Source organism: Mytilus californianus, unplaced genomic scaffold, assembly GCF_021869535.1.
Source record: "Mytilus californianus isolate M0D057914Y unplaced genomic scaffold, xbMytCali1.0.p SCAF_22, whole genome shotgun sequence".
In the NCBI taxonomy this organism is placed as follows: domain Eukaryota; kingdom Metazoa; phylum Mollusca; class Bivalvia; order Mytilida; family Mytilidae; genus Mytilus; species Mytilus californianus.
Genome location: NW_026262671.1, coordinates 6,358,824 through 6,380,032, shown reverse-complemented (window position 1 = coordinate 6,380,032; position 21,209 = coordinate 6,358,824). Strand labels below are relative to the sequence as shown.

Below are 21,209 nucleotides of genomic sequence, written 5' to 3'. Positions count from 1 at the left end.
TGACGTACAAGGAAATGAAATACAAAATTTATACTATATTCATTTGAGAAGATTTTTAAAGTTAAAAAACATAAAACAACTTGTGTAAAATTGTCCTTAAAGGGCAATAACTCCTTAAGGGGTCAATTGACAATTTTGGTCATATTAACTTTTTTGTAGATCTTACTTTGCTGAACATTTTTGCTGTTTACAGTTTATCTTTATCTTCAATAATATTCAAATAATAACCATAAACTGCAAAATTTCCTTAAAACAACCAATTTAGTGGCAGCAACCAAACAATGGGTTGTTCGGTGTGTCTGAAAATTTCAGGGCTGATAGATCTTGACCTTTTGAACATTTTTACCCCATGTCAGATTTGCTCTAAATGCTTTAGTTTCTGAGATATAAGCCAAAAACTGCGTTTCACCCCTATGTTCTATTTTTAGCCATGGCGGCCATGTTTGTTGATTAATCAAAATTTCAGATACACTTCATAAACTAGATTCCTAAAGGAACATTCATTCAAAGTTAAGAAGAATTAGGCACAATAGTTTCAGAAGAAAAGATTTTTAAATGTTAGCAAACTTGATGAACACATTGGGTAAAATTGTCTTTAAAGGGCAATAACTCCTTAAGGGGTCAATTGACAATTTTGGTCATTCAACTTTTTTGTAGATCTTACTTTGCTGAAAATTATTGCTGTTTACAGTTTATATCTATCTATAATAATATTCAAGATAATAACAAAAAACTGCAAAATTTCCTCAAAACTACCAATTTAGTGGCAGCAACCCAACAATGGGTTGTTCGATTTGTCTGAAAATTTCAGGGCTGATAGATCTTGACTTATCGAACAATTTTACTCGTGTCAGATTTGCTCTAAAAGCTTTACTTTTCGAGATATAAGCCAAAAACTGCATTTGACCCCTATGTTCTATTTTTAGCCATGGCGGCCATGTTTGTCGATGGATTAAAACTTCGGATACAATTTATAAACTAGATATCCTAAGGAACATTTAGATGAAGTTTGAAGGTATTTGGCCCAGTAGTTTCAGAGGAGAAGATTTTTAAATGTTAGCAAACTTGATGAACAAATTGTGTAAAATTGTCTTTAAATGGCAATAACTCCTTAAGGGGTCAATTGACAATTTTGGTCATTCAACTTTTTTGTAGATCTTACTTTGCTGAACATTATTGCTGTTTACAGTTTATATCTATCTATAATAATATTCAAGATAATAACAAAAAACTGCAAAATTTCCTTAAAACTACCAATTTAGTGGCAGCAACCCAACAATGAGTTGTTCGATTCGTCTGAAAATTTCAGGGCTGATAGATCTTGACCAATTGAACAATTTTACTCGTGTCAGATTTGCTCTAAAAGCTTTACTTTTCGATATATAAGCCAAAAACTGCATTTGACCCCTATGTTCTATTTTTAGCCATGGCGGCCATGTTTGTCGATGGATTAAAACTTTGGATACAATTTATAAACTAGATATCCTAAGGAACATTTAGTTAAAGTTTGAATTTATTTGGCCCAGTGGTTTCAGAGGAGAAGATTTTTGAAATAGTTTACGACGACAGACGACGACAGACGACGACGACAGACGACGGACGACGACGGACGCCAAGTGATGGCATAAGCTCACATGGGGCCCTTCGGGCCCCGGTGAGCTAAAAGGGTGTTAATTTTGATTAAGTACATAGCCTTCCTGTTACGGTTGTAAGGTCATGGATTTTCAAGCATTTTTCAGGATTCGATAAAAGGTCCATTCAAATGAGGATTCTTTCAAAATTGTCATAGTTTGCAACATTATGAACTAATTTATTCATTATTCGTAATTGGCTTTGAACTAGGTTCCAGAAACCGAATATTTAAGATCGGTACCGGTTGTGTCTTTTGTTTTCATATTACGGCAATTTTTGTGCTTTGTACCAATCTGCTGAGTTGGGCCATTTTCAAACGATTTTTTTACAGTTTGTTCTTACGTTGTGCTGTTTCACCAATGTCCCTTGTTAATGGGTTGGATTGAACGCACACAAACATGTTTAATCCCACCAATTGCTGTATGTGCTTGTTTCAAGTCAGGAGCCTATTATTCAGTGGTTGTCGTTGGTTTCTGTTTGTCGTATTTGTATTTCATTGTTTGTTTTGTTATAAATCAAGCCGTTAGTTTTCTCTGGTTTGTTGTTTCACACTTTGTATCGTCAGGTCTTTTTGTAGCTGACTATATTGTATGGGTTTTACTTGATTGTTGAAGTATGAGTATGCCTAAATTGCAACACATTAACAAAAGATGGACACTTTGTTTCAATACTATCTAATATATTTCTGTAGTGCCAATACAAAATTTTGAACACTAATCCCTACTGTTCTTTTCATAGTTTAATTACGTATATTTTCAAAAGCCATTTTTGAAAATCTTATAAAATCCTTGTTATTTTTTCATAGTTTTTGAAAGAAAAAAGGTGCCAATGTTAAATCTCTGAAAAATTTAGAGAGAATCATTTCCCGTCAAATGTTTAATTGATAAAACTCAAAAACAAGGACATAGACCTGCATCTTTCCCCTGCATTTTAAGTTCCGCTATATTTATAAACTATAAACCGTCTCTCATAACGCTTGTTATTTTTAAATAGAAGAGCGAACATTTGTGTTAAACATACAACCGCTCGCAATTAAAAGTATCGGAAAACAGGAAAAAAGATTTCTGACAGATCCAAAAACAGTACACTATTTACAACTCTTCACGGTTAAGGATGTTCGCTATTCTTTTTCAAAATAACAAGCTTTTTTAAAGTCTGCTATAAATTCTGTCTAGATTTTCCATACATTTAACATTGACACCTTTTTCCTTTCAAAAGCTATGAAAAAACTAACAAGGATTTTATAAGATTTTCAAATGACTTTTTAAACAATATGTAATAAGATTATGAAAAGAAAAGTAGAGGTTAGCGGGCAAAATTTTTAATGGTACTATATGGATAAAACCAGAGGATTCCAAATATCTGACAAAAAGTAAAACAAAACAAGAGTAGCGAACATCCTTACGCTAATGGCCAAATGAGAAGTCTTTCGGTTGAGTAGTATTGGAGAAATGTGTGACGAAAAAGTTCATTTGATACATATTGAAAAAAAAAAGTACCTGCAAACAAGAATTATGGATCCGACAAATCAGAAATTTTTTCACGTGTAACAACTCACCACTGTCAAGCTGCTGGCTTAATATGAAGAAGTTTCTGAGAAAAGTCTGACAAAAATATGCTTTGGACAAACAAATGGACAAACGGACGGACGGACGAATGGACGGAGAAGGTGATTACAATATGGCTTAATTGGTTTGCTTACTTCACTGTATGGTGGCTCTGTATTGTCCATCTTGTTCACGCCGACAATCATCTGCTTTACTCCAAGCGTGTAAGCCAGTAGGGCGTGTTCTCTTGTCTGACCATTGGTTGAGATACCAGATTCAAATTCACCAGTACTAGCAGCAACAATTAACACGGCACAGTCAGCTTGAGATGTACCTGATTAAAAGATAAAGTTGAAGAATACCTTCAAATATCAATATTTGATTAGAGCTGAGGGTCTGGATGGGGGTCCTTCATTTCTTTATTCTATAACTTTTTATGCCATTTTTTTTCTATTCCTTATTAATTTTTACCCTTATTCTCTTTTCTTTATATTTCAGCACCCCATTATTCTCTATTTTTTATGCGTCCTATTTTTCTCTATTCTTTATATGTTTTGCTTTTATTCTGGACTTTTTACCCATTATTCTCTATTCTGTAAACCCTAATCCAGACCGCCAGATACCCTAACCCATCTATCTGATCCCATTTTAGAATTTATTTAGACTAGCTTACATATCAAAGTTATATGCAAACAAAATCAGTTGTAAGGATCCCCTTCACTCTCTCTCTCTCTCTCTCTCTCTCTCTCTCTCTTTCTCTCTCTCTCTCTCTGTCTGGATATTTTTCAATCATTTTTCAAAAAGGTAACACACGACATTATATAAATAACACATAGCTGAGAGGGTGATAGAGCAGATTGTTACCCCGAGAAAACATTGTCAACTGAGGTTGACAGTGTCTTTTCGAGGGGTAACAATCTGCTCTATCACCCTCTCAGATATGTGTTATTCAATTTATTATACTGAATGTTCTGTTATAACTGTCTATTAAATTTCAAATTCAAACTAATAAACTATGTCGTCTTGTACATAACAATCATCCGTATTTATTAAAGCGCACAGTTGAGCAAGCGTCTCCGTGAAGGGTAATAGAGTATTTGCCATGGGATAGAGTAAATTGTCTCCCTCGTATTAACCAATCAAAATCTGGCATTTTAACATGAAGTATAATAATAATGAATGTCATACAAAAGGTGTCCAATATATAAAAATGAAAATTAAGCAATGTTAAGTAATAGGAACAGCAAATATTATACCCAATTGCATGTTAAGAGCATATCGCTGACACAATCTAGAAGTGAAACATTTTATAAATCGATAATAGAATTTGCAATAGTTATCATCCATTGGTCACATTTTTTTTATCAGAACTATAATCGACCATCAAGAAATGATATCTTTTTGTCCCTCAAATTATTAATAAGGCGATAATTTTTCTTTTAATAGCTGGAGTTATTTTTGATATATTTTGTTTGCATTTTGAGGTGACGTCTGTAGTTTACTATGAATAAATTTAAGATAAAAATAAACCCCAAAAAAAATAAAAGAAATACCAACAATTTTAACGTAAAGACATCACTTTCAAGTTAAAGATTGAATTCTTATTGACGAGATTCCCTCTTTAAAAAACTCACCAGTGATCATGTTTTTGATGAAATCTCTATGTCCAGGAGCATCAATAACAGTGACGTAGTACTTGTCCGACTCAAATTTCCACAAAGCAATGTCAATGGTAATACCACGTTCACGCTCCGCCTTCAGTTTGTCCAATACCCAAGCGTACTTGAAGGAAGCCTTCCCCAACTAAACAAATGATTAAAATTATTATTTCAAAGATGATAACTGTTTGAACTCTTCAAAAATCTAACATCAATGATAGACTTTTTTGGCTGGTCTAGTCACAGGAAAAACATTCAGCATAATTGAGGTTCTGGATGGGGTCCTTCATTTCTGTATTCTTTAATTTTTAAGACATGCATTTTTCTCTATTCCTTATACTTTTTGCCCATTATTCTCTATTCTTTATATTTTAGCACCTCATTTTTCTCTATTCTTTATTTTTGCTGTTCCATTTTTTTTCTATTTTTTCTATTTTTTGCCCATTATTCTCTATTCTGTAAACCCTCATCCACACCCTCATAAGAAAATAAAAATTTTAAAAATCTAAATATTAAGTTGATTTTCAATCTTATAAATGACCTGAAAAAGTAGTCGTACATATATTTTCGTTAAATAAATTTGTATAGTGGAAAAGAGAGGCGAAAGATACCAAACATTCAAACTCATAACTCAGAAAACTAAAGACGGAGCAACACGAACCCAACCGAAAACCGGGGATGAACCGGAAGGGTAGCAGATCCTGCTCCACATGTGGATTATAGATAATTAATTGCTTCATTAGTCGTAGACGGAAGTTCAGGAAACATAAGTTGTAAGTCATAGATTATAGGAATTTATTGAAAAATGCGCGACCACAAAACTACCGTTGGAAATAAGAAATAAAACCAACCGTCAATAAGTTTTCGAGCCGTCATTTCCGAATAAAAAAACATGTAAAACGAGTATGCAATATACATGTACACATAGTCGAATAATATATAATTAATTCGTACAAACTTCACAAACAGAGAGAAAAACGAGGCTCTACAAGTTTTTCTCCTCTTTCATAGCGAGTACAAATAAAATGTACACATAAAATTGAGAATGGAAATGGGGAATGTGCCAAAGAGACAACAACCCGACCATAGAGCAGACAACAGCAGAAGGCCACCAATGGGTCTTCAATGCAGCGAGAAACTCCCGCACCCGGAGGCGTCCTTCAGCTGGCCCCTAAACAAATATGTATACTAGTTCAGTGATAATGGACGTCATACTAAAATCCAAATTATACACACGTATATATTCTCAAACAATGTATTAAGCATAATTTTTTATTGTTTTATCAGGTGCAATTTAGCGAAGACGCTTAGCATTTCGTCTTTTAGTATTGAATGTTTTGATTGAACAACATTGCAAACACGGACCGCGAAGATGACCCAAAAATGTACAGCGGTTTGCATTGTAATAGTAATTCGAAAAGTATTGTTCGTTCAACACAAAAGTGAAGGTCTGGATGGGGTTTACAGAATAGATAATAATGGACAACAAGTGTAGAATAAAGGGTCAAAATAATAAAAAATAAAGAAAATTAGACCAAAAAAATAAAGAATAGAGAATAATGGGATGCTTTAATGTACAGAATAGAGAATAATGAGCAAAATATATCAAGAATAGAGAATAATGAGCAAAATATATCAAGAATAGAGAATAATGAGCAAAATATATCAAGAATAGAGAATAATGAGCAAAATATATCAAGAATAGAGAATAATGGGCAAAATAAATCAAGAATAGAGAATAATGGGCATTTGCCGCCAAATATACAATGTATAAAGAAATAGATAAAAATGACAAAAACATTAAAGAATACAGAAATGAAGGACCCCCCTTCCAGACCATCATTAAACATCACAGCAATGCATGATAGAGAATAAAAGATGAAACAACGCGAACTCAATATAAAACCGGAAATAAACTTCAGTGGTCCGGAAAAGTTGTATCACTTACCTCAGCTGCTTCCTTCTCGAATTTTTCAATGGTTCTTTTATCGATTCCACCACATTTGTAAATCAAATGACCAGTTGATGTGGACTTTCCAGAGTCGACGTGTCCAATGACGACAATGTTTATATGTGTCTTTGCCTTTTTCTTTGATAAATCCCCTTTGTCCATTCTCAATTTAATAGTTGCTTGGTAATCTATTTATAATATAAAGATGTTCAAGAAGATATTGTAGACATAACAATTAATTAAGTTTTTTGGGGGGTGGGGTTGGTGGGGAGAGGAGTAGATTAATTACAAATCATACAATTTTTTTTTAATTTAAAATTTATTTTTTTTCAAAAAATTTGTTTGTACAGTGTATTTGGATTTGATTTTTTCTTCAGTACAGGGGTACTTGTAGTTCTTAGTAAAGCTTAACTGTAGACCGAACAACAGAAACGACTCTAAGTCTGTGATTGCTGGCTGAAATGTATAAGTACAACTTTTATAAGTTTAAATACTTTACTCTGGATGCGCACATAAACACAGAATTAAAATCAAATAAACAAACAAATACATTTCAAATTCAGCAATAGTTAAATTAAATAATACGATCTTGAACTCATATTTTGTGCAATAACATTATTAATTGTTCCTCTTGAATAGAAAACTATTTCAGTATTCAAACCTCAAAGTTGAACGATTAAGGAACTTTCATTATTCATACCTAAAAGTAGAAAACTGATTCATTATTCCTTATGGGATTCCTGAAAAATGAAATATGAATAATGAACCTACTTCTGCGCGGTGGCAAATCATCTTTTAGCTATATATCCCGCATTTCCTTCTTTTAGTGTTAATTTTTTTCAGAATAACAAAAAAAAAAAGGAAAAAAAAAAGAAGAAATTTCATTTATTCCATTTGTCTCCTTAAAATCCGTAAAATACCTATATATAGGCATAATAAATAGGCCCTACGATAGATTTTTTCTTTATTTCAAACAAAACAAAATAAAAAATAATAATAAAAAATAAATAAAAAACATTTGCTTATTTTTTTGGAAAAAAAAACCAGTCCTACCTTTCGTTTCAAACTGATAGAGACAAACTGTTGAACCTTATTAAATCATCGGGGACCTGATTCAACTTTTAATAGCCAGTGTGCATCCTGAAACGCATAAGGCCTTGACACGTCCGTGTTTAAAGATATAAATATCGCTCTGCATCCTTGATCATTATTCTATCCCTTATGTCATCATGGTAATGTCATCGACCTTTTTTAAAGATTATGAAATGATTAATAAAATATCCCTTTAAAATAATATGTTTTGTTAACACAAGTAATAACAACACGGTTGGCTTACTTTGGAATGAAAATAACCATTTTTTATTATTGTCGTGCGTCCTTGAAAAAAGAAAAGAAATTAATAAGTAACTGTAAAGTCAATAGAAAGGTATACTATGACATTGATCGCGAAGGGCCTTGACCCGAGCATTAAACTTCATAGTTTCTGCCTTTTTCAAACATGTTGATTACAAAAAATATCCAATTTAGCACACATTCACAAGTCGAGTCATCTTGACATTGATCTTCTGATGTTGATTTTTGCTGACTTCTTGTTCAACAGATGTTTGTAAAAAGGTGTCAATAAAAAAGAATTCATCAACAAAATTTTGTGCTATGTAAAATCCGATCACTAAAGTATCATAGCTGTCATATTTGTGCAATTTGTCATATACACCGGGGCTTGAGTTTATAAATGCAGCAAACATAGATTGAACGTAACGGTTTATTTGTCAAACAAACAATATACAAATTGACGATTTGAAAAGGTTTTCATTTTAGTCTTCTATGATTTTTTAGATCATTATTCTCTATGCATAAAAAAAAAATCGCCCTGAACATGCATGAAATATTTGCCACTGGACGTTTTCCTTAGAATGGTGGAGCTCCGAGTCAATCGATCAAAACTGTCATACAACAGCGATAGAAAATGTCATAAAAACATAGAGAAGACAATCGTTGCTACCAGAATTTGCACATATAAAAAAGAAGATGTGGTATGATTGCCGATGAGACAACTTTCCACAAGAGACCAAATGACAAAGAAATTAACTATAGGTCACCGTACGGCCTTCAACAATGAGCAAAGCCCATATCGCACAGTCAGCTATAGAGGCCCCGAAATGACAATGTAAAACAATTCAAACGAGAAAACTAACGGCCTAATTTATGTACAAAAAATGAACGAAAAACAAATATGTAACACATAAGCAAACGACAACCACTGAATTACAGGCTCCTGACTTGGGACAGGCACCTACATACAGAATGTGGCGGGGTTAAACATGTTATCGGGATCCCAACCCTCCCCCTAACCTGGGACTGTGGTGTAACAGTACAACATAAGAACGAACTATAAAAATCAGTTGAAAGAGGCTTAACTCATCAGATGGATAAAAATACAAATACTACAAATACAAGTGGACGTGGCCGGGTATTTGTACATCCAAACAACAAAAAGACACCAAGTACATGTTCTTTTTCTGATCTCTCTTAAAGTTTAATAGCTATAATGATTGTCTTAGTAAAATGTATATAAATTCATATTATTATTAATCTCTATGTCGAATATTTTACGGACTATACATTCGCTTGCGCAGTTACTTTAATTCTATCAATGGCATCTCTCTAAGGCACGCGTAGAGTATCTATATCAGAGACAGAATTAAAAATCGAACAATCAGACTTAGTATACAAGACAAAGGAGGACAATACAAATGTAAATAAATCACTTATAAGAAAAATGAAGCTCGTACAAACTCCAAAATCATACTCGGAATGGATACAAGATGCTCCGCAAGAGAAAGAAGCTCAAAAGTTTACTTTAATTATTTATCATTTACCAACATTTCAAAAAATATGCCCAGTTTCTGCAAGATGAATATAAACAATACAACGAAGAAAATTTCATCAGAAGACCGGGAATTCGCACTTGATACAGATATTCGAATGTATAATTGTTATTTCACGGAGCTCTATACATCATCAACTACTAACAGAACAATGTAAAGACGTGTACATACGTCAGCAAAACATTTAGCTAGACACAATTTTAACATATCAACAAAACGAATGCAGATTCAAAAAGAGAGGCAAAAGATACCAAAGGGACATTCAAACTCATTTGTCGAAAAATAAACAAATTTTGGGAAAAGAGAACGGGATACTAGTTACGACAATTGGAACATATCCGTCGTCATTTGCTGTGAAACAGATACGGTATTCCATAACGATCAACCAACCCGTGATGAATAGATATAAGAAGATTTGGTATGAGTGCCAATGAGACAACTCTCCATCCAAGTCAAAATATATAAAAGTCCGTAAAAGAAGTAGGTCCGGTAAGGACCGAGTTTGGCCTCAAAATTCAGGTTCATCTGATGAAAGATTTTGGACACTTTTTAAACACTTAATTTAAGTGTCTACTTCAGTCGATTCAATTAGTTTATGTGAAAGATTTGAACTGATTTAGTCATTAAAGACGCTAAAATTCAAGCTTAAATATGAAAAATCTATCAAATATGCCATAATATGTCACTTTTCAGATGTTTTTTGTCAAACATGAAAGTGGCCGCTTCCGTGTTCATTCTCAACCTTTATATATGTTATGTATTGTCATCAAATACAACTTACATTTAAATATTAAGAATGAACACAAATACGGCCACTTCCATTTCAGACGGAAACCGTCTAAAAATTAACCAAAATGCTAAAATTTCGAAGATTTCAGTAATTTAGCATGACTTAATGATGCTAGTACCCGATACATGTGCATTGTATTGTCAAAAACAGCCCATATTTATGTAACAAAAGAATTGTTCTTTCCAATTGAATAAATAGCTAAAAACTGGGCCAAAAAAGGGTCTTACTGGGCCTACTCCTTTACGCAGGGACGAATTCAACTTCACCAATTGGAAGTCTTGGTTTAGTTGCTTCCTTTTGAGCAGCAACCCTCTACCAGGGAAACCATGATGGGATATACAAGCCCTTGAATATCGTATCAACTGGGAGATATATACTCCGTATGCAGGCGCTGCTGGAATGTTGCTCCATAGAAATGGAAAGTTCAGAATTGGGTAGTTGAGATCATCTCTTTTGTCGTAAAGGTTTGTTTTCAACCGACACCTCATTGTCAATTTCTAGATGTAAGTGAAGATATGAGACAGTGTCACCAAATTTCGAATTATTTAGTGAGATAACATCATCTATATAGCGGAGAGTGATACAAGGAGACTTCTTTTCTTTCTTCCGTCAAACTCATATGAATAAAGGAACAAGTCGGCAAAGAAGAGGAGCATAGTTGGTTCCCATGGGAATGCCGATTGTTTGTTGAAAACCGTGTCCTCCAAACGTAACAAATATTTTGTCAATCAAGAAATCAAGCATCTTGAAAATGTCAGTTTCAGAGAATTTTTTGTTGGAATCAGAGTGATTTTTTACAAACTAGGATTTATCCTGCCCTAAGACAAGATACTTGTATCTACGTTGGTCATTCTTTTTGATGAATCAAAGCAGGACCAACTCTTTCAATTTGTCTTTTAGTTTGAAATACTTGTGTAAAGTGAAGAAAAGTCAATTTTTTTAATACTATTGCAAGTAGAAAGAGTCTTAGATTGTATGTTCGCTAAAAGATCTTTGGAATTTTTAAGTATACACATCTGATTCACGCCACCTCTAGAATAGGTAGTTTCACAATAACTTTAAAGCCCGGCTTTGTTTGCTGATAAAATTGATATTAATAAATTAGAAAGAGATTTCGTGGAGCACTTGGAAGACCCAGCAGTATAACGTTGTTTGTAAGGACACTTATGCAGTTTAGGTATCCAATACTGAGAGGGACGATCCAGTTCCTCATCTTTGGTTGAAATTCCAAAATAGAACATAGAACAGACCTGTGACTATCCAGGATTTCCTCCTTGGTAAGTGTCGTCGGGGTATATGTTGAGTTTCCATTGTGAATTGTCAATGCCTAATTCATTTATCAAGCAGTTTATGTAATGTGATTACAAATTGGTTTCGCCTCAGTTGACAATTTTTTCTCGGGGTAACAATCTGCTCTATCACCCTCTCAGCTATGTGTTGTTTATATAATGTAACTTGCAAAAGTATGAATGTTATTTACATTCTAGAATGTTCGGTGTGTGGCCTCCAATATGTTGGTGAGTCAAAGCAGGCTTTTCACAAACGCCTCAATGGCCATAAAAGTGATATCTCTAAGAAACCACTCCTCCCAGTTAGCCAGCATTTCAGACAGTCGGATCATAAACTTGAGGACTCTAACCACATGCAAATTCTAGTGATTGAATAGAACATTCACTGGAGTGATGCCCAGCGACAGGTTCGGGAAAGCTTCAGGATAAAGGAACTAAACGTACTTCATCCAAACGACATCAACAAGAAGTACTAGCAGTTTTATAGAGGGGCGCTTCTATTATTTTACATACATTTATACATACTACTGCATTTTGAAAATTTGGGATGTATAGATACGCAGGCACGTTTATAGAGTAGTGAGTTTTGTTTTATTTTATGAGATACAAGATTTGGGATTAAATCAATAGACCAAAACTTACCTGTATTACTGAGCTATTTTACACAAACAAGTATTAGATACAATACAAAGGTAACAAAGAAACAGGCCGGTAACAACCGTTGTACGACTTTGCCCCCAGCAGAGCTATAGAAAAACAGTACATTAACGGGTGTTACACGGACACTTTTTAGATGATACACGGACACTTTTTAGTTGTTACACGGACACTTTTTATGAATAGAATCACTCGTGCATGATCAGTGAGTTCATGGGCACTTTAAATTTCAATTAGATTTGAACTTTTTGTTTCACCGACATATTTCCTGTCTTTTTAATTAAAATATTTACGTTAGCATCAATAACTATATTTTTCTTCAAACAATTCCAGTAACTATTCATATTAGTACACTAAGGGATTGACCATTTAACTTCAAAAGGTGGGTTATGGTTTTTTCCTTAAAAAATATTTTGATCCCCAATTTTAAAAGAAAAAATATATATAATATATTATATAGTTGAAAAACTAAATAATTTTCTTACTCAGAAAAGAACACACCCCCTTTTGAAGCTAAATGGTCGGTCCGTAAATTATTTTTTTTTTCAATATATGGACATGAATAGTATTCTGGACAATGCTGAAAGAAATACTGGTGCCAACGTTTATATTTCAATAAATAAGACAGCATATATATATAAAAGAAATCAAATCTAATCAAAAGATAAAATCCCTATCAACTCACCAATGCACGATTGATCCTATAAATAAAAAGTGTCCGTGTAATACACGTTCAAATAGGCAGCAAATCTTGAAGAAAATCATTCAACTTATGTCATCAATTTTGGACGGTAAGGTCTGATTGGATCATATAATGACACGTGTTTAATCCTGATCAACACTATCAGAGACATATAAAAACCTATAAGCATAAACATTTTTTTTAATCCAAAATATATGCCTATATATATCTAATAACAAGACAAAATCCATTTTTTCATAACATTTCATTCACTAATGAGATAGGAAATTCATTCTTTTGGGGGGGGGGGGGGGGGGGGGCGCAGGAGCTGGAATGGCACAGTCTGCATTCTTTCAACAAAAAAAGGATGAAGCCTATTTATTTTAAATTTATTTTAACTCCCCTTTTTCCCCCAATAAAAATCAAATGGTAGCTTGCTCACCTCTGAAATCTTTTTTTATACATTACTTACTTGCGAAGTTGCATTTCAAAAAGTCTCAAATGTGTATAACATTCACCTTTAACTTGAAATGGTTCTTTTTATAAAGTTATTAGATTCTTGATTTTTTCAAGAAAAAACTCTCGGCTGAAGGGAAGTGAGAAAAAAAAATTGAGTTTAAATTGTAACTCACATTAACTGGTATATGGCCATTTAAGTTTCTAATATCTTTAGTTTTGCTACCTCTTCTAAATGCAAAATGTACTTCTTCCTTCTTGAAACGTCGTACAAGTCAGATACAAAACAAAGGTAACAAAAAACAGGCCGGAAACAACCTGCCGTATAGTTTGTCTGCACTTGTAGTCAGGTCAAGATCCTCGGCTATCGCCTCGGACCTTGACCTGACTACTCGTGTAGAAAAACAATCCGGCAACTAGTATTGTAAACATTATTGACACTGACGAAGGCTATTTGTTCAGCCGAAATATTTGTCAACACGATTTTACAACATCATCATCGTATATAACCATCTTATATAAGTACCGTTTCGCAAATCTTTAGACTTTTATAATTTTTTCCTTACCTGCGCAGTATCGTCTATTCTATTCTATTCTTCTAATACACTTCTATATATATATTATCAGATTATTACATGGCATTTTTCATATTAGATGTATTATAAGCCCAAGAGCTTTTTTTTTATCATATGCTTCAACAATGGAGAAAAATATTGATCCTTTTAAGTGGTTCTCAAGTAGAAGTTAAAAAAGTGAAAAGTTTACGGACGACGAACGCCAAATGCAATACATCTGATATGAAATCTTTCTATCATATGCCTCAATAGAGGAGAAAACAACAGTTATATATATTTTGATATTGACGATAAAAAAAAAACAACAAAAAAATCAACAAAACATAGTGAACACTGTTTGGAAAAGTCAACATTTGTAAAGTAACTTGCTAAATTATGCTGGAAACTTTGAAAAATGCATTTATTGTATCATTTGTTTTGCATTTTACATACTATATTTTCCTGTTTCCTTATATTTGTTTTGTACCCTACTTTGTTATGTTTTTCACTGAAAACCATTGAGGTGTATTTCACCGGAATTTGTCGAGTAACGTCGGAATGCCATGCGAAAACGTTACAGAAAGGCATGCGATAATAGCTTGAAGCAGTTGATAAATTTTTCATATCAGCCCGCTAAGCACCATTTCGGAAAATATAGAATTCACGTAAATTTTAATGCTATTATCATACTGTAAAAATTATAAGTTATTTACTCTAAGTATATGATAAATATTTTTATTATATACTTGTTGAAAATAATGGTATAATTGTACCCCTTGATAAAACTAATTTATACATATATTTATTCAATAAATTTGAAGAATTGTCTTAGCCGCATGCCTTTCTTTAACGTAATCGCAAAGCATTTCGACGTCATTCTGCAAATTCCGGAAAATAAACCTCAGTGGTACATTTAAGTGAAAAACATAGCTAAGTAGAATAACAGAAGGAATATTAGGAAACAGGAAAATATATTATTAAAAAACGCAAAACAAATAATACAATAAATGAATTTTATAAAGTTTTAAAAAAGTTTTCATGTCTGTATGGCTTCTGCTGAAGTATATGATAAAAAGAACATAACATGTCATTTTTCATATCAGACCCCTTATCAGCCCATGGTCAAAATCATCGCTCGAGCCTGTCGGCTCTCGGGCTGATATCATGACCTAGGGCTAATAAGGGGTCTGATATGAAAAATGCCATGTTATAATCTATATTCAACATATACTTGTAGAAAATAATGGTATAATTGTACCCTTTGATAAAACTAATTTATACATATATTTATTCAATAAATTTGAAGAATTGTCTTAGCCGTGTGATATGACTTTTGTTATCAACTGCTTCCGGTATATATCAACTGTTTCCGGTTTATATCAACTGCTTCCGGTTATTATCGCATGCGTTTCTTTAACGTAAAATTGGTGGATTTAAAATGAAAAAGAAATAAAAAATACTAAAAATAAAAATCTATAAATAATAAAACCATTTTAACAAATTAAATACACTTACTAGAAAGAAATGTTTTACACGGGGATAAAGTACTGCCGATTAAAATAAGTTTTTTTAGTTTTAACTACATCATCGAATTTGTTTCAGAAAAGATAAATACTTTTCTTATGGTTTATGAAAAATTACTTTGAAATAACAAATTTAGTCGAAATGCCGGCGCTGTACTTGACCGCTGAGAAAACAACGTTTAGAAGGTTAATAGATCATGATTAATCCTAATAAATACAATAATTGTGCAGTTAAAAAAAACTATATTGGGAATTTCAGTTCATAATTTATCCCTTTAAAAACCGTTACTAAGATATCACTCAGGTCTGTTCAAATTATTTCAATAGCCCATTGTTTTTCGAACTCCGTGTTACACCTTAATTTCTCAAAGTTAAATCTAGTTTGGCTTCTCTTTGACCAAAAATAATTTAAAACATATGCATTTGTTTCATGATAGTAATTATTGTTTTAAAATGTGCAGTATAACAGGCTTGTTGCATTTGGATGGAGATAACGATCTACAATTTTTTTAATTTTATGGTGATTACACTGATGTTGACGCCGGCGATTGTTCCAACGACGTGCTGTCAAAGCCACCAAAGGTTGTTATAACTGCAATTGCTGAAGCCAGTATATTCTTGCTCAATGTGTGCCAAAGAACCGAAAAGGGTCACCGTTTTCCGTGTACATATGAGAGCCGTTTTCCGTGTGCATATGAGAGATCAACACAAAGTTCACAACATCAAAGGTCTAACACAGCTCCAGCATCTGCAGCTACACCATCAACTGACCACAATTATAAGTTCAGAATGTCAACTACTGTTTTAAAGGGGTTTCTGATTCTGTCTTTACACTGATATTTGAAGGTATCATAAATTGTCCATTCCGGAATAGTTCCGTCTCTAAAAATGGTAAACACAATGTAACAATTGTATTAGATATATAAGAGACAACCAACCTATCATGCAACAACTAAATTAAAATCTGCCTTATAAGACCTGTTTTGGTCCATATTTTCAAAAAGAGACTCAACATCAGAAATAATTGAAAATGAAGAAGTGTTTGCTTCACTTTTCTCAACTTGTGTAGACACAAACCTTAAGGACAACTGCATGTCTATTATTAATTCTGCAAGTTCATTTACAACAGTTTTCATTTAATTTAGTATTTTCTTTCTGGGACTTTTAGACAACATTATTCAAAACCGGGCATTTCTGCTCTCATAAAATTCTACTACAAACTCTGACTGGTTGCCAGTAATAAGGATATATCAGTTTTTTCCTCTTGGAAAGGGAATTCAGAACCATTCTTCGTCAAAAGTTTGTGACATTTCAACTACATGCATCTATTATTCCTATACCATAAACAAACAGGGGCTTAAGGTGGTACCTAACACTACAGGGAGATAACTCTGTAAAAATCAGCCGAACGTTTTAATCACGTTCTATTGTTAAGGAAATATTAAGCTTCTCAATGATCAAAACTAGTGTTTGTCAAACTGCTATATAACCAGTGAAATTTTTCTGATAAAGTGGTTGGTTCAAATTATTTGAAATTTTTATATTTTTGTCAAAGGGTCAAAGTAAACATTTTGTCAAAATTTTAGGAAAATTAAACGAGCCAAATTAATATTAGTCAAGGTGTTGGGTACCACCTTAAGGAACAGATTCTGTTTGCTTTTATGGGGAAACATTATTTTAGCAAATTGTGTCTCAACCCTGTGCATTCATGATACATTCTGGAACACATACTTTCCTTGTTTTAAATAATTCGTGGACATGCAGTCACACACCAGATTAAGTTTGAACATCAAAAACTAAAGATCATCACCGGGTTTGGTGAGGATCGTGTGGCACAGTCTTTAGTTTTCTTTACAGTGTTTTATGGACTGTTATTTGTATTTTTGTCGTTTTTTTTACCATGGCGTTGTCAGTTTCTCTACCACTTATGAGTTGGTATCTTTCGCCTTTTTTATTGAATGTAAGAGATCTTTATCAGGTAATTTGATGAATTGTGTCACCCTGCATTATAGTTATTGTAAAAAAAATATGATATTGGTATGTTAATATCACTGAGATTAACTTCGCGCAAACATTTTCTTGTGAATTAGTAATTCGTTCAACAAAGTTCATTTAGAAATACCACTCATTTTGAAATGAATGTATTATAAGTTATTGTTACAGATAAAACGCTAATATACATATTTTGGTAGATTTCAATGGACTGTAGATATTTCAACGGCCTCAAGTGCTAAGTTTAATGACATGACATAAAATGCTTAATTTGAAAATAAAATTTTGCTACACCTTCTTGTGAGCAGATTCTAAATGAATAAATGTCATTATAAAAAATATTAAAGATACCAGGCTTATAATTTGTTACACGCTTTATCTACAGAAGACGCATCAATTGCGCATGAATAAATTAAAACAGTCTGAAAGCCAAATCAAATATGAAGTTGAATAGCATATCAAGCCAAATATTCCGAGAAGTTGTGACAAGTACGATTGATTGATTGATTTGTGTTTGCTTAAAGCCAAGTGGCAAATACGACCAAGGCCATATATGCTACAGAGTTTAAGAGTAGAAAAGCCTAGTGTTTCGAGACACTCCAGGACAACATATTTTTTGGTTCAGTATCTTGGTATCTATAATGATTTTACTTATATGATAAATAATTTATGTTAGTTTGTGTCTTTGACAAATGAAAACATAGAAAAGAGTGGTTCTTTTTTAAATTAATGCTATGTTTTCACTATCGTTTACTTTTATCATAATTGTCATATATCATAATATGTTATTTTATCTTACCTCCTATAGATTTCTGGGGATATGATTGGTTAAAGGACTACACGTGATGACTACATATATTTGATATAGGGTGTCCTAAAAATATGGGGTTAGTTACCATATAATGGGGTTAGTAAGGAGTTACTTCCCTTTCAAAACAAAAACGAAATATGAAAGGTTTCAACAGACGAAGAAATTAATAATGAACGATTGAAATAAATTCATAAAACAAATTTAAAGCTAACAAGTTGTTATTGTTGGCATTTAATTTTTGTATAGACAAATAGACGTAGGTTCTTAATAATAAGTATTGAAGACTTAATCATTTTGATAGGCTGCTAGTCTAAATACCACATGTGAAGATAGTCGGTAAGATAAATTCGTTACACGGTGTGCTAGTGACCTAATACGATATATATATATGGGATCAGTAAATTCCATATGGGATTTACTGACCCCATATGTATCGTATTAGGTCACTAACACACCATGTAACTAATAATATTACCCTTTCACATTTTTAGAACCAGAAACATGCATCATTAAACAAGTTTAGTCTATTGTATGACGTGCGTTTCGTCTACAAAATTCATTAATGACGCTCAAATAAAAAAAAATCTGTCAAAATCCAAATTAAGTACGAAGAACATTTCGGATCTAAAACGCCGAAAGGTTTTGCCATAAGTTGACTTTTCGTGTTTTTTTTGCCATGACTTTTTAAATTGTATCTTCGACTAAACGAGTTTTGATTTTCCCTTTTATTATTTTCCTGCGTCTTTTCTTCCACATTCGGTCAAGATACATGTAAGGTGCTTAAATTCATTGAATATAATAAACAAATGGATATTTTCAGTACTGCATTCTTATTCTATTTATAGAAAAATATCATTTAAAGTTAGTTGTTGAATAAATATAATTTCAAACTTGACTCCTCGTCTTAAAAAAAGATTATAACAAGTTAGAACTTGTATTGCCTGTTCTATCCCATATCATCCATTTTTGATTTCATACAAGAACACTTGTTCATTTATTTCCTTTCGAATACTCATTAAACATTGTGTTAAAGATACCAGGCTAATTATTCAACTACAGAGGCAGTGCTGAGTGTCTGAATGAAATATAAACATTCGCATAACTGTCTTTCTAAGGTGTACAATCTGATAAAAATACAGATCCTATGTCCATGCTTTACTTACAAGGATCTGAAAACGCTCTATTATACTTTCTGTTTTAAAGCCATATGGGTCCAATGTGTTCATTGGATTAATACACACCTGCAAATATTTGAAGGCTGAAACTTCATTGGCTGATGTAAAAATTACTAGAACAGAAACTAAAACGGAGTGTTGTCAGATCCTTGTAAGCAAAGTGTAGACACAGGATTTGTATTTTAATCAGATTGTTAATTAACTAATGTTTGATTCAGACAAGCAGGAATCAATCCGTTTCCTGTCTATGTTCACATCCGTTTTTTTTAATTTGTTTTCAAAAGACGATTGAACCAAAACCTTACGAAGCTCATTTGACATGTTTTATGTACTCGGTTAAAAGATGAAATAACAAAAGAAATAATATGCAACAATGATTTGTAGATTTATTATGCATAAAAAATGTTTTAGCCATTTCTTCAGTACAAATTTATCTGAAACGAAGCAAAATTAAAATGAAATTGTGTTGTTACATAAGGTTTAAATACATTCAAACATACATTATAAAAATAAGGAGATGTGGTGTGATTGCCAATGAGACAACTATCCACCAAAATTCAAATGAAGTGGATGTAAGCAATTATAGACAACCGTACGGCCTTCAACAATGAGAAAAACCCTTACCGTATGGTCGGCTATAAAAGGCGATGAAACAATTCAATTGAGAAAAGTAACGGACTAATTTATAACAAAACAATTTACGAAAAACAAATATGACAGACATGAACCAACGACAAACACTGAACTACAGGCTCCTGACTTGGGACAGGCACATACATACATACATACACACACATTTACAAACATATATGCAATCAATCAATGGAAAAGAAAGAAACCTTTATTGGGTATCAAAGTTACAATTCAAATTGTTTTCCTTGCCAATTAACTACAATTATAGATAAATTTCTGTGGAAGTTGTATACATGCAGAACTGTTATCTTAAACTCAATTTCTGATATTGTAATTCAACACACAATATTTATTCTTGAAATTTGATTACAAATTCATTCCTTTTTGTCATCAGATTTATCAAATAAGGGACTTCAGCTAAAATGATTTGTTCATAACTGCGTGCTGCATTTTGAAAGTATATTACGATAAGAAAGTATTAGTTATACAGTGTCGTTATAAAATTGCAGCCATGTTTTATTGCTTGAAATACAGTTGATGTTAACCTATTAACTAATGTAATATCACAGTTGATGTCAACCTAATGTAATATCATACAGACATACACAATGATTCTTTGGGTTAAACGCCACTTTTACTACTATTGACTATATCATGGCCCCCAGTTATTATTGGTGGAGGAATTCGGAGTACCTGGAGAAAACCACCGACCTTCGATAGAATAACTGATAACTCTGGTCAATTAAGATAGGAGTAGAATGCACCAATCACGAGTGAGGTTTAAACTCACAACGTCGGTGTCAACAGGCTAGTGGTCACTGCACACGAACTACTCAGACCACTTGACCACTGAGATCTCAATAAGAATAAATAAGTTAAATCTATTCAAACATACATATTCAGTTTCTCCTCCTTTGTTAGTTCCTTCTCCTGTTGTTGTTCCTCCTCCTGTTCAGGTTTTATAAGAGGGT

At 32.8% G+C, this 21,209-nt stretch overlaps 1 protein-coding gene across 3 annotated transcripts in view; it reads right to left on the bottom strand.

The window, feature by feature from the left end:
* LOC127732188 (elongation factor 1-alpha) overlaps window positions 1–17,507 on the bottom strand; it is a 58,407-nt gene extending 40,900 nt beyond the window's left edge. The window contains exon 1 of one of the 3 annotated variants that reach the window (XM_052241259.1): window positions 17,497–17,507. Coding sequence is in view for 2 of the 3 variants with exons in the window: in XM_052241257.1 (XP_052097217.1) it covers window positions 6,786–6,950 (165 nt within the window). In the remaining variant the exon portion in view is untranslated. Of the gene's footprint in view, window positions 1–4,813; window positions 4,979–6,785; window positions 6,966–17,496 lie in introns of those variants that run through there. The other 2 variants (XM_052241257.1, XM_052241260.1) reach the window with 2 other exon arrangements.
* Window positions 17,508–21,209: the final 3,702 nt, after the last annotated feature.